This window comes from Equus quagga, chromosome 22 (assembly GCF_021613505.1).
Source record: "Equus quagga isolate Etosha38 chromosome 22, UCLA_HA_Equagga_1.0, whole genome shotgun sequence".
Lineage (NCBI taxonomy): Eukaryota > Metazoa > Chordata > Mammalia > Perissodactyla > Equidae > Equus > Equus quagga.
The window spans coordinates 8,101,953-8,115,856 of record NC_060288.1 but is presented as its reverse complement, the minus strand read 5'-3'; the positions used below and the strand labels follow the sequence as shown (position 1 = coordinate 8,115,856).

The 13,904-nt window shown below is 40.5% G+C and overlaps 1 protein-coding gene across 1 annotated transcript in view; it reads left to right on the top strand.

The window, feature by feature from the left end:
- Positions 1-13,904, top strand: part of UNC5D (unc-5 netrin receptor D) — a 488,465-nt gene that overhangs the window by 414,705 nt on the left and 59,856 nt on the right. Inside the window, exons 9-11 of the mRNA XM_046648689.1 lie at positions 5,933-5,947; positions 6,702-6,887; positions 10,377-10,754. Coding sequence (XP_046504645.1) covers positions 5,933-5,947; positions 6,702-6,887; positions 10,377-10,754 — 579 coding nt within the window. The remainder of the gene's footprint in view (positions 1-5,932; positions 5,948-6,701; positions 6,888-10,376; positions 10,755-13,904) is intronic.

The window sequence follows — 13,904 nt, the reverse complement described above, 5'->3', positions numbered from 1 at the left end:
GAAAGGAAAGGAAAAATGCATGAAGGAGCAGAGGAATTTTGAGTTGTAGGGGAGTGAGCTCACACAGGATGGCCTCTGTTTTTTCAACTAGAAAGAAGGGCAGGTGAGAAGGAGGAGTCTGGAAGAAAGGAAACAAAGTTCAGAGTAACTGTTTTGATGAAAAATGTTATTTGGTCATAGGACATGAATAAAATCATTATTCAGCTGCAGGGAAGGCCCAGGAGAGTTTGCATAGCATCGGTTTTTTGGTGATACCAGCCAGTATGGTTTGTGACCCTCCAGTGGGGCAAGTTAACCTGGGCGCAGGCGCACAGAGAGCAGAGAGGAGAGGCAGGGAAGCCACAGTGTAAGGGTTAAGCCACTTAGGAGTAAAGACAGATGTGTGTCCAAACCCTGGCTTCATCGTTTTCTAATTATGAAGCCTTGAGTAAGGTTCTACTTTATCTGAACCTACGTCATCATCTGTGAAAGAGGAAATAAAATTCCTACACCAAACAGATTTGGTTGTGAGGGTGAATGTGGTCAGATCTGTAGTTCTCAGAGAACCGAGCACAAGCTTAGTGCTCAGTTACTGGATCACCTTGTCATTGAGAGGTAGTGAGGCAGTGTGATCAGAAGGACTGAGGTAAAGTCTGGATAGGGAAAGATTGGCCAGGTCATCGATTCTAGAGCCAGACCGCCAGGAGTTGAACCTCAGCTCTGCTACTTACCACCCCTGAGGCTTTGGGCCAAGCTGGGATTTTTTTGCCTCAGTTTACACATCTAAATGGAGACATTTTTACAATGTTGTTGGAAGGATTAAAATGAGGTAGTAAGGGAAAGTACTAGAACAGTGCCTGGCATATAAGAAGTGCTATTTAAGAATGTGCTATTGTTGTTATTAATTGCAACAATGAAACAACAATCACCATCATAACAATAATGAGGTTTTTAAGGATGGGTGATTGGAAACGCCGAGTTGTTGACTGCTTAAGGCGTTGTGAGAGTCGGAGTGATGCAAATATAATTGGAATTGCTCGCTGTGGTTGACCCTAGCTGATCACTTAAAAGCTATTTTATGGTGTGTTCAAGAAAAAAATGTTGCTTCTCGATGACAGCAAGTATAAACAACTCTAACAATAACTTCTGTTATATCCTGTTTCAGCAGGCAATTGCATATTTTGGCCCATCACGCTGTGTCCACGGCACTGCCTGCGCCGGGGCCCAGCGCTGGTCCCGGGATGGCTGTTTCCTGGCCTTCTATGGGAGTCCAGCACAGCTGCTGGCTCTTTAGTCTTTGATTTGATTTCCCTCTCTCAGTCCCCTGTTTGTGAATATTTATTGTGTGGATTCCTTAGTAATTCACTGTCTCTTATATGAACCAATTCAAGCTGTTTTTTGTTTTTGTTTTTTTTCTGAATTGGGAGCAACGTTCATTCTACAATATCTAATAGGAGATAAAACAGAATATCATATATTTTGAAAGGCATTTGCTAAGCTCCTTTACTAATTCTGTGTTGCTCTCAAGTCCAGTAAAATAGATCCTAATGTGATATATAGTTAAGCTCGTAACACAGGAATTGAGTTAAATTTCCATCAGTAAGTGGCATCAATATGTCTTTCAGATGGGAGTCATGTGAAGAGAAAGGTAAACTTAGTAAACAGCCCTTCTATTTAGTCCTTTGGGGACACTGTCTACTATAAATGACTAGGTATGAGTATAATTCATAAAGCCGTTGAACTTGTTAATCCCTATTCCTTGAACTCTGAGGTTCAAAGGGGCTATGAAAGGTCATTTAGCCCTTCTCACCAGCTTTGACCAAAAAAATAAAATAACTGCAGACTATGGTAAAGTCATGCTGTTTTTTTAGAGACTTTCTGAAAGGAGATCTCACAATCTCCCTCAGAAATACAATGCGGTTTTTTAACAACCCTCATTGTAGAAAAGGTCATTTTAATATCTAACCAGAATCCCAACTGCTATAATAAAAGGCCATGTCCTCCTTTTCAGGCCTTCTTAGAGATGGTGAAGTGTTGGTTACTAGCTTCATCATAAATGAAGGGTCTTTGGGCACCTACTGTGGGTCTATTCTCTTCCTATAACACTCCTTCATGCATTAAAGATCACCGCCAAGTCATTTTACAGCTCTCTTTTCTCCAGGCCAAATGAACCCATAAACATTTCTTCTCCAGGGTCCTAGTTTCCAGCTCTCCATTCATCTTTGCTGCCTTTCTCTGCAAAGATCCCGCACTCCTTCCAGCAATGAACATTTTCCGCAATAGTTTCTGACTAATTTGGAATACCAGAGATTTCTCAGTCCTCAGGTTGTTTGTTTATGCTGTAGTTTTCTCTAACCTGTAGATTGTACATAACAATTTTTTCTACCACATGTTGGGTCCTTCCAAGCTTTGCCTAAGGTCTTTGTGACTCTTGGAGAGAGGAAAATAGGGATGAAAACACAGGCAATACATCAATAACATATTGACATGGAAAGTTTCATTTATGAAACAGAAAGTCAGAGAAAAGTCCTCTGTGGCCACAAAAAGCAGAAAAGCCTGATCAGTCACAAGGTATCAAAGCTTTTGTTCAAAATCTCTTGGGGGCCAGCCCAGTGACATAGTAGTTAGTTCACATGCTCCACTTCAGCAGCCCTGGTTCATGGGTTCGAATCCTGGGCATGGACCTACACACTGCTCATCAAGCCATGCTATTTTGACTGTGTCCCACAGGCAAAATAGAGGAAGATTGGCACAGATGTTAGCTTAGGGACAATCTTCCTCAAGCAAAATGAGGAAGATTGGCAACAGGTGTTGTTAGCTCAGGGCCAATGTTCCTCACCAAAAAAAAACTCACTTGGAGCCAACAAACCAGCACCATGTTTGTACGAGAGTGAGCAGACAGTTATAAACATAGATGTATATAAATGTAAACGAAATGAGAGTCCCCACAGCAGGGGTTCTAAAATCAACCTCAGACTATGATTTCTTTAATACTTCTCTTCCCACAGTTTGAGGCTGGGCAAGCAATCAATAAAGAGTTGAGCACAATAATTTGCAAATTTCTGTGGGAAACTATAAAGCTATTATTGCTTTTGAAGAGTTTAAAGCAGTTAGGGAAAATTCATTGGCATTCAGATAATTAACAATAAAATGAACCATCCAAAATGAGTTCTAGGAACCATAAGTGATATGAGAATTTAGAAGACCATAGGTTGGCGCAGTTGGTTAGATTGGCGGGACAGAGTCACTTTCTTATGGGAGGAGACCTTGACCTGGCACCTGGCAGATGGATAGACAGAGATGGGTAGGGGCCTAGAAGCCTAGTGCAGTCGGGGGTTGTATTACAATGACCTTTCACAAGGTACAGAGGGCCTTTCCTCAGCAGGCATCTACCTAGAAGATAAATTCATTACAGTTGAATTTGGGGTGTACGACAGTGCAGCAAAGGAGAACATGAGAACATGATCAGACATGGAGAAAGCTGTCAGGCCCTGGGAGGTGCCTGCACCACGTGGTCATGTTGCTAGAGCAACTTCTCTGAGAAGGAGTGGCTGTGGCATCTGAAGTTCTGGCAGGAGCTGAGTGTGTGCTTGTGTGCATGCGCACAGACATGCATGAGCTGATTCTGCAGAGGCACCCCTCCAAGTGCCCGTGTGCTCACAGACACACATATATCCACCTTTCTCCCTTTGCCCATGAAATTGTAGTGGAAAATGAGGAGCTAAACTTCAGATTCTTCTGGGGCCAGTCCTGAACACACGTGAAAAGCAAATTGATTATGCTTGTAAGCACACAGAAATCCCTTAGGGAAGACTACTCTTCTCTCCTGGAAGGACAGATTAGAAAGCGGTGGGGCAAAGGAAAAAAAAAAAAGAGAGAAAAGAATGAAGTGAAGTAAAAGCAGATAGAGAAGAGAAGAGCAAAAACAGAAGAGAAAGAAGAAAGAAGCACTGTGACCGACTTTAGAAGAATTTGAGCTGTGGGTAAGGATGTCTGATTAAATCTCTTGAGATATACACCTGTGGCTTTGAGTACTTGTGTCTACTTATGTAGCTGCACCTAAAATACCAGGATCTCATCACTGCCTTATATTTTACTACTTTTAGACAGAAACAGCGGAGAATACGGACCGTGTGTTAATTCATCCAGGCATCCTCATCTCCATTGCATGGTTGGCCATCAACAAATGTTTGTTGAATTAATGAAATTATCTGATCCTGACCGTCCTAATTCCCAGGACAGATTGTTCTTGTCCACTTTGCTTGTCTTTCTGTAGATGTCCATTGACTTCTGTCTTTTAGATCAGACTGTCTCACCAAGTGCCAGGGTGAGCCTTCTAAGTACACAGTGCTCTCCACACAGGTCTCTCTCCCGTCTTTCACCACCCTGTCCCAAAGTCCCTGTACTCATTTTTAAAAATGCTATAATTCATTATTTCATTCTCTTGACTTAAGTCATATAGATTCCTCAAGTATTCCTGGGAGAGGAAACACATTGAGCCGTATCAAACATTTATATCTCAGTCTGAAGGCATTTGCAAGATCCTTTGCTAAAACCAGGATTTGTATCTGGAGGAAGAATGAGAATCCTGGTTATATGGGTAACGAGAGTGGAAACATAAAGAGCAAGATGAGAATCCACTGGAACAAAGACACTTTGTTTCAGGATGTTCATGTCCACTGCTGTCTATTTTCCCCAGAAGTATTTTGCCCTGATCATCCTCTTGGCTTCTGGTTCTTCCTATTTTAGTACCTGGGAAGTTAAGAATGTCTTTGTCTCTGCTTTGCCAACTCAGCAACAGAGCAGCTGCATTGAGTACACTGCCAGGCTGTTTCTCTGTATGTGCTCAGTTGCTAAGCAGGTGTGTTCTCCCCAGATACACGTTTTAAGATGATAGTGTCATCAGTCATCAGTGCCCAAGGAACTGGAGGGGAGTGGGGGAAAAGGCTAATTGGTTTCAATCCAAAATTCTCTCTCTGCTCCTGGTACCCTGGCTTGCTGCATCTGTTGTGTTCTGTGTCCTCTCTCTGCCCCAGGTATAATTATTTCCTCCAAGGAACTTAGTTGAGTAGAGGGAGGGTGAGGCATAAGTGGGATGATAGCTGCCCTCCTTTTTCCTCCATATAACACAGGCAGACATTGGAACTTTGGGATTGGCATCAATCATCAGGCACATGGTTCTGGGTGGTCAGAGAAGACCATCACGATACCTCCATCCCCATCCCTCTCCCATTTGGACCATCGTGAAGTTGAAACTAAAGTCTAAATCACACTCTGTTTCTCAGCAACTCCTAGGCTGCTGTGATTATTAAAAGTGTCTGGTAATCCTCTGACCTTTCAGATGCGGTTCTTTTGGGTGGTTATGCTCTCCCTTGCATATTATTTTTATGTGTTTACTGCCCTATTACTAAACTGGTTCTGCATGATTTCCTTGTTCACTCTTTAATTTGGTAGCACCTTATTTTAAGGTCCACTAACTTTGTTGAAAATGGATTCATTTCACTTGTGTGGTTAGTTCCTTATTTGATAACATAAATACCATATTAGGGTACAGTGAATGCATTACAAGTGCTGTGCAATTACAAGGTAAATATATGATGGGTTTATCTTATCCTGTAAGCCCAATACGGGTGACACAATAATTACTTTGGGACCTATTAAGTGTAGTTACCACATAATCTGTAGGAAGAATAATTATGTAGTTAGCACTTGCAACCTTCCATTTCCATACGCTTTCCAAGATTATACCTCTTTTAGGATTATGTGGTCTTTGATAAATCTCATATGGAACTGCAGTAGCCATTATGAATTTCTTCAGGAATGAAGCACACCCAAGGTACATCTAGCCAAAAAGGTGGAAAGCAGCTACCACATATCTTTGGGGATGGGGAGACACCCACATTCTCAATTCAAACTAACGCTTTTATTTTTGCTTTGCCCATGCATTCAATAGGATGGAGTAGGAGAGGTATGGGAGAAACAGCATGTGCCCTTTTAGATACCAGTCCTCTTCCACAAAAAAGTATTAAGTCCAGCATTTAATGGTGCTAGAAAACATTTACCATGGACATTAGAGCACATAGGACAAATACCTCCATGTCTCACAACAGAAATCCTCTCATCATGATTATAAATACCCTAAACTGTCGTGGTCACTGTTCTCTTATACTGAATGATTTGTGCCAAAACTAAAATTCATATTTGTGAGCTCTGGTCTTTTCTCTCTTGACTCATAGACCGTGTATTATCTTCTCATCCTAGACCCTCTCTGTGAATGCATGTGCCCCAGGTCATATACAAGCAGAGCTGTTCACCCATACTTTGTCATTGTATGTGGATCTCATGTCCTCCTTCAAATAAAAATAAAATATAAAAAATGTTTTGCAGGCAAATACGACTCCCTAAAACAAGTAAATTAAGGATTTATCTGTTTTTTACTTGAAAAACATTATATTCTTTGCAAAATTGATTCTCCTCAAGATTCTATTATATGGTAAGATACGTTAATGCAGTTCGATATTTGACTAGAGTCTCTTTGATTTATACAAGGTATTTTAGAAACATGATTATTGTGTGAAATAGAGTACAACTTGTGGCTAGCTACATATATCATTTTCTCTGAGCAGTAGATCCGATAATCCATAGCATTTCATTTTGTATCCTAGAGTGCTTTTGGCTCTATGCCCATGTTGGCCATTTACGATTTCTCTTGTGTCTTTCAGGCATTGAGAGTGCCAGTGACATTGCTTTGTACTCGGGCTTGGGCGCTGCAGTCGTGGCTGTTGCAGTCCTGGTCATTGGCGTCACACTTTATAGACGGAGCCAGAGTGACTATGGCGTGGACGTCATTGACTCTTCTGCATTGACAGGTGGCTTCCAGACCTTCAACTTCAAAACAGTCCGTCAAGGTCAGCGGCGTAGGTCCCCCCAACACCTCATCCTCAGGACTGTAGACTACGCTCACACACAGCCCCCAGTGTTCTTTGGCCCTGTGTGAAGGTAGCTCTTGGTACTGGGAGCCACTACCATATTATCTTCACATATCAGGAAATCAAGATTGATGGAGTAGTCTGCTTAAGTCCTTGCCTACTGTGAGGACAAATGAATCTGAATTTTCCATTAGCAACACTTAAAATGAGGCATTTCTATCTTTGATATGTAGTGAGCTTAACAACTTATTTTGTCTCAGATTATCCAACTTTCTATTTTAACAGACCTGCTTTAAGTACGTATAATTTATTTAACTAAAATACCGCTTATTCAAGGCTGAGGACCAACTACTATACCACAACGTCCCAGACATATTTAGTACAGTATTTATTAGGTGGAGTTAGTTATGTTACTTCCATTTTAAATAAGTAAAGGGACGTTAGAGGATGTATGGTGGGTCAGTAAGCCAGGGAAAAGATGAAATTCCCAGCCTAAACGACTCTCAGCTGTTGCCAAGTCAAAGCAATCTTTTGTTGTGTGGGAAGGAAAATCTATCATGTCAAACTATAGCAATACTCATTTTCAAAACAGAGAGTCATTTAATTCTCTTATACGAACTGAATCTATTACTGATTCGAGATGGAGATGAGACATACATGGCTCTTATTTTAGAAAAAATGAAACCGTCTCTCTTCAGAGGATGAAGTTTTCTACCTCGACTCTCATCATCAACATCATCACCTTCATTTCTGTTTAGCACATGTCAGTAGCACCTGTAGCACAGGACAAGAAGCAGTTTCACAGCTTGGCAGTGATTGAGTAGAGACGGTTCTGAGTGGAATCCCAAGCATGCTAGAAATTGGGAGATGACAGGAGAGACAAAATTCTATACCATTTGCCACTCATTTCTGGGCACCAAATTTTCAGTTCTGAGTCTAAGTCCACTCAGCCTCAGATAAGGACACATCCCCTCAATTTGGGTATATAGCTTAGTACATATGTTTAATTAGTAATAAATCCAGGGAAGAACTGATCTTGATACTACATAAGAAACTAGAAATATATTTCCACCAAAGAATAATTTATCAATGTCTTAGACCATAACACTTGAAAATAAAGGAAACATAGTAGCGTGAGAGTTTCATGTACAAATCCAGAGGCTTTGAAGTCAGAAAGATTTGAGTCCAAAATTGTACATGATCTAGTTAATCAATTATTCTCTCTCAGTGTCCATTTTTACAGCTGTAAAATGGGGATACTGACATCTACCTCAAAGGTTCTTGTGAGGAGGAATTTACCTGCAATAACATCGGTTATAAACCCTTGGCTTATGGAAGGTACTCAATAAATGTAGTAAATATCATTCTAGAAAATTTCTACAACTTTTACTTTAGCACAGGATGCTAATGTGTTCCTTAGAGCACCAGGCAGCAGGTGAGAGGGTGGTTCCCTGGTCTAAACATCTGAAGAATGCTGACTTGCATAAGGTTAAACACATCTCCTTACCTTTGAGCTTCTCAGAGCTTATGTGTAGTGCAAATCTCTAAGAGAATATGTAGCCTTTCCAAACTTATTTTACCATTTGCTTTTTTAAAACTTTTGACCAAGAATCCCACATAACTAGTGATATAAGCAAAACCCTGTATTAAAATTCTACTCTGCCCTATACTCATTATGATGGTACACCTCCGAATGATGCGCATATGGCTTGCACCTCCACTGTTGTAGAGATATCCCATCTTGAGTAAATATACCTGGAGCCCCAGGAAGGTGAACAGCAAGACTTTTAAATAGAAAGACCCTCAGAGTAGACCAGGAACTTCAAAAGGATTTCCAAAGAGAAACTTTGGGTAATTGGGTGATTTTCCCCCATCAAACTGGAATCAAGTTGGCAGCCAACTATCTTGAGCTGGGGACTCTATGATATGTACCTACTATTATAATGGGGCATTTTCTACTTAAGTGTTTGAGTTAGGCTTAAGTCTAACTCTGGGAAATGTTTTTGCTTCTTGGCTTCACATAAGCTAAGAGGGTCTTTCAACAGTAGCCAAAAATTAAACTTCAGAAAATGAGAGCTTGAGATAAAATAGCCATGAGACTCAGGGATATGATTTTTCAGGTCTCAGTGGAAACTCCTGTTCCCAACTCTTTTCAGAGGTTAGATGGTTCTTAAGTCCTACTCCTTGCCTGAGAAGACCATAAACAAGAGCAAGACTGGACCCGGTAAAATTCAATGCAGTTCTATTGAAAAGCCCAGCTCCATGATTGTGCCTGTGTCTTGGCACAAGAGCCTGAAGCATGAGAAAAGGCATCATCAAGGAGCCTTTAGATTTGCAAGCTTATTTCATCTCATTTTAAACCTCCTCCTCTGATTTTGGATTCTTAGAGCATCCGAACAAGAGGCAGGAAAAGGCAGGGTTATAGATTTCCCGCTGGCATTGCTACAAATTATGAAAATGGAAAAACAATAGAGGCTAATACAATATGGCCTAGAAATGCAACATTTTCAAAAATATCATACTTTAAACATTTTTGTCAGGCCCCAAAGGAAAATTGTTTAATATGGTTTGGGTTTCAATTTGAGATGTCATATTGACGGACTGATATGGGTGGGAGGTTTGGGACTGAGGGTTATTTTGTTATTTACTAATAAATGAGATTACTTCATCACAAGAAAATATCACAGCATTTCTTTTTAATATTTGGCTTAGAAAAAATTGGTAAGCCCCAACAGATGAGAAAGTTCAATTTCTCATGTTTTTGCAAAGATTGTTTTTTTCATTTGTTTTGAGACAGAAAGGAAGCCATTCTAAGATCCTCCCCACGTAGAACCTAAGTCTTTCCCTGTCCCCATATGGGGCCTCCTTCCCCTCTCAGAGTGACATATGTGTTATTAGAGCAAATTGGCTACTCAGGCATGGAGCGATCCATGAAGTCCCCTGAACTTTTTGCTCTGAGGACACGTCATTTCCTCCCCTAGCTCCAGAAACTTCCCAGAATTCCACGTGAGATGTGCTGGCACCGATGCAGCTTCGGTTATAAACAGCACTACCTAGTCACCATGCTCTGTCATCTCTTGCCATTTAAAATGAACAGATGTTATTTTTGCTCCAAACTGGATTGCAAAACGTCTTTCTTCCTTTTTTTTTTCCTTTAAGCTTCTCTTTGCCAGTTAAAATAATCACATAAACAGTAATACCTGAGTTAGTTGCCTGATGGAGAACTAGAAATACTTATTTTGAAAAGACAGCATGTAAGGGACTCTGGAAAGTGAAGGATTTTGGTCAGCAGCATTCAGAGAATCTCCCGATTCCAAGGCTCTGGTCACTAATGACCAGCCTATGGGAGCCGCTGTGGGTACTCAGCTGGGAAGCACACAGTTGTTGTGCAGTTAGTACAAGCAGATGTAAAGGACTAACAGTGATGCCTTTTAGTTTCTGAGTGACAGATCAATTTTCTTTTACCAGGTAACTCCCTGCTCCTGAATTCCTCCATGCAGCCAGACTTAACAGTGAGCCGAACATATAGTGGGCCCATCTGTCTGCAGGACCCTCTGGACAAGGAACTCATGACAGAGTCCTCACTCTTTAACCCCCTGTCGGACATCAAAGTCAAAGTTCAGAGCTCCTTCATGGTTTCCCTAGGAGTGTCTGAGAGAGCTGAGTACCATGGCAAGAATCATTCTGGGACTTTTCCCCATGGAAACAATCGCAGCTTTAGTACAATGCATCCCAGAAATAAAACGCCCTACATCCAAAATCTGTCATCGCTGCCCACAAGAACAGAACTGAGGACCACTGGTGTCTTTGGCCATTTGGGAGGACGCTTAGTAATGCCAAATACAGGTGGGTGGTAAGTGTGCGTTTGCGTATTTTCTAGTATTTGTTTAAACATTTTATATTTACACAATTACATTCCATAAGATCCATTTTTAAGATGTTTACCATCCTCATGTCAGAGTTACAAACACTGTGGCTCCAAAAGTCTACTTGATTTACACAGCAAACCAGAACCAGCGCTGAGATTAGATTTTGCAATCTTCATCTCGGCAGGACTGAACACTCCATCTGATGCCCTGTTATAGTTGACAGCCATATCTGCTCAAAAGATTTGGGTGGTCTTTAGAGTTTAAGCCCCTTTGAAATATGTTTCCTAGAACATGATCAGGAAGCACTGAAAACATTCTTTGACATGACTGACAAACACCATGTTTATAGCCAAGCCTGGTTTATGCACTAGTAGATAATTTAGTGAAGTGACACGCAGAGTGGAACTTCCTCAGTAACTGATTTAATAAATATTGTCAGCATCCATAGACATTGCTGTAGTGTTACTTTATGACATGCAATGATGAGGATTCATTATGGAGTTGCTCTTTTAAATTCAAACTTCATTTCTAGGACTATATCATAAGTACAATTATTTCTCAGGAATTGTTTCCTCCTTTTGGTTGGAAGAGAGATTTTCTTGATGTTTTGATACCAATACTTAAGGTATACAGCTCTGATCACTTTTAAAATAATATTCCATTTGTGGAATTCTAAGATCTAACTGGATGGCAGAAGAGAGCAGTCTCTCCTCTGATTTCCAAGCAGCGAGAATTGGGTGGAGCTCTGAATCCTCGCTGTTCGCTGCTGAGAGGAAAAAGAGCCCACCGGATCTGCAGTGTTATTAAACCGGATAGCAGTGAGTCAGGGCCATCAGGGCCTTGAAAGATTTCTCTCTAAGGGAGAGCTACCCAACCTCTCCAAATCAAACACTTGTCTTGTAAAATGACATCTGTAATGGGACTAGGCTGGTGCTCCTGTTCCACTAACTGACCCTGTAGTAGCGCAGTGACTTGAGATTGTAATTTGTTTCAAGTCAATGAATGGTGTCCTGTTCTTCTACGTCAATCGCTTCCTTAAAAACTTCATTTCAGGCAAATAGACCTCAAATGCAGCCTTAATAATGATTTTGTTTACTAAACTTCCAATTCTCTAAATCCTCCTTGGTCAGGGTTTTAGGACATGGTAAGAATCTTCGTTCAAATATGTATGAGTGTCAATGAGTGATGTCATCCTCCCTGGTGAGAACTGGCAGCTAGGAGAGCAATGTGAAAGGAGTCAGTCGGCCATATTTACCAAGTACCTTTCTTATAAGAATCTGTAAATTGGAAATGTGGGATCTGGAAAAAGAAAAGTAAAAAGCTCAAAACCCACTCTTTCAAAGAGAATAGGATATATACATTAGAATCATGTCAAGTTGCACATTGAGTTTTTGTGCTTTTATCTTATCTCCACTTTCTCACTCAGTGCTTGGCATGTAGGAGGTTCTTGATATTTATTGAATAAATTGGCCCACACTCCTTCTCTCCCTCCCATCCTCATTTATTAGCATGTCACTGTGTGTATATGTGTGTGTGTGTTTACACACATGTGGAGCAAGTGCCAAGATCAACCCATTTATTGGCTGTTTGTTTAATGTTCATCAAAGAAAGTGAGATGAAATCATGACGAAAAGATTTTTCTCTTTCTTCCCTTCTGGCTTGAGAAGAACTTGGGTTGGAAACTACAAGTTCAAATAGTGTTGTCTCTGATTCCCCACCAGTTCCTCTGTGAAGGGGCATTTTCAAAGCTCCACACAAGAAGCCCTGGACAAGATTGAAGCTATTCACTGGGAATGAGTTCGAGAAAAAAATAAGTGTGGTGAACTGAAACATATGCTCTGTTATTTGCAGAACATAAATGTAAAATATGCCCTAGGGAGCTGAAGTGTAGAGAAGCAAAGCACAGAAATTAAACTGTTCTAATGCCATCCATCCCAAATTGCTGTATGGAGCCTGGTGATGACTTCTCAAAAAGGCTGTGGTGGTCCCCACACTCTGGAAGTTATTTATTATGCAAAATATGAATCAAGAAACTCAGATAGGCGGTTCTGTTATCATATCAAATAAAAGGCTGTCAGGGTAGCAGGTGGAGTTTGGGGGAGAGTACATTTTTTCTTTAATCAGCGATAACTAGTGAATGACATATTGAAAATGCATTCTTCTTTAGGGGACCACAGGTATAAAGATTTCCCACAAAGCTTTTCATTCTTCATAAGATATAACTTGCCACCAACACTCCCACTCCCCAGGATCCTTGCCTCTGTGTTTGACTTCTTCAGTCTCCACATACAATTTACACGTTTGGGTAGAGGGAGGGAGGCATGTTCAAAGGATAATCATACAATTTCTGATTAAAGGAACGAGGAAATAGGTTAAAGCTCCTAAGATCCTGTACATTCAGGTTGAGTTTACGAGTATTATGAATAATGTTTCAAGCTAAACACAGGGAATTAAGCTGACTTGAAAGAAATGCGGTGTGATCGGCTCTACAAAGTTGATACACATATTTATTCTGATGTGGTCTGGGAGTTGACCATCAGGCCCTCATGATCTAGAGAAGAAAGCATGTCTCAGAGTCTGGCTTTTTTTTTTACTCAGAATTTTGAACCCTGTTCATTCATTCATTCATACAGTCATGATTTTTTTTTGAGTGCCTACTCTATGCCATGCATTGTGCTACATATTATTGATGTAATAAGCCGTTATTGCTATTTTTTTACACACTGTATGATTTCAATTATTTGAGAGTTTAGAAAAGGCAAACTAGTCAACTTGTCAGAAAGCAAATAAGTGATCATTTGAGCTGGCAATCGAAGAATTGATTCCACAGGGCACAAAGGAAACTTTGTTGCATGGAAATGTTTTCTATCTTGATTCTTAGGGTGGTGACATGAAAGTATACATTTGTCAAGAACGTCTCAATTTGTACACTCAAAATGGGTACATTTTCTTCCAAGTGAAATATACTTCAATAAAAGAAAAAATAGGAAAAGGAAAATGGGAGCACAGTTAAGTTATTCTTTTGAGTTAACTGCCTAAAAGGGCATTATTGCTTGATGATAGTCACCTGTGCTTCTGTATCTAAAGAATAGGAACTGAATGTCTTTGTTATCATAATGGCCTCGAT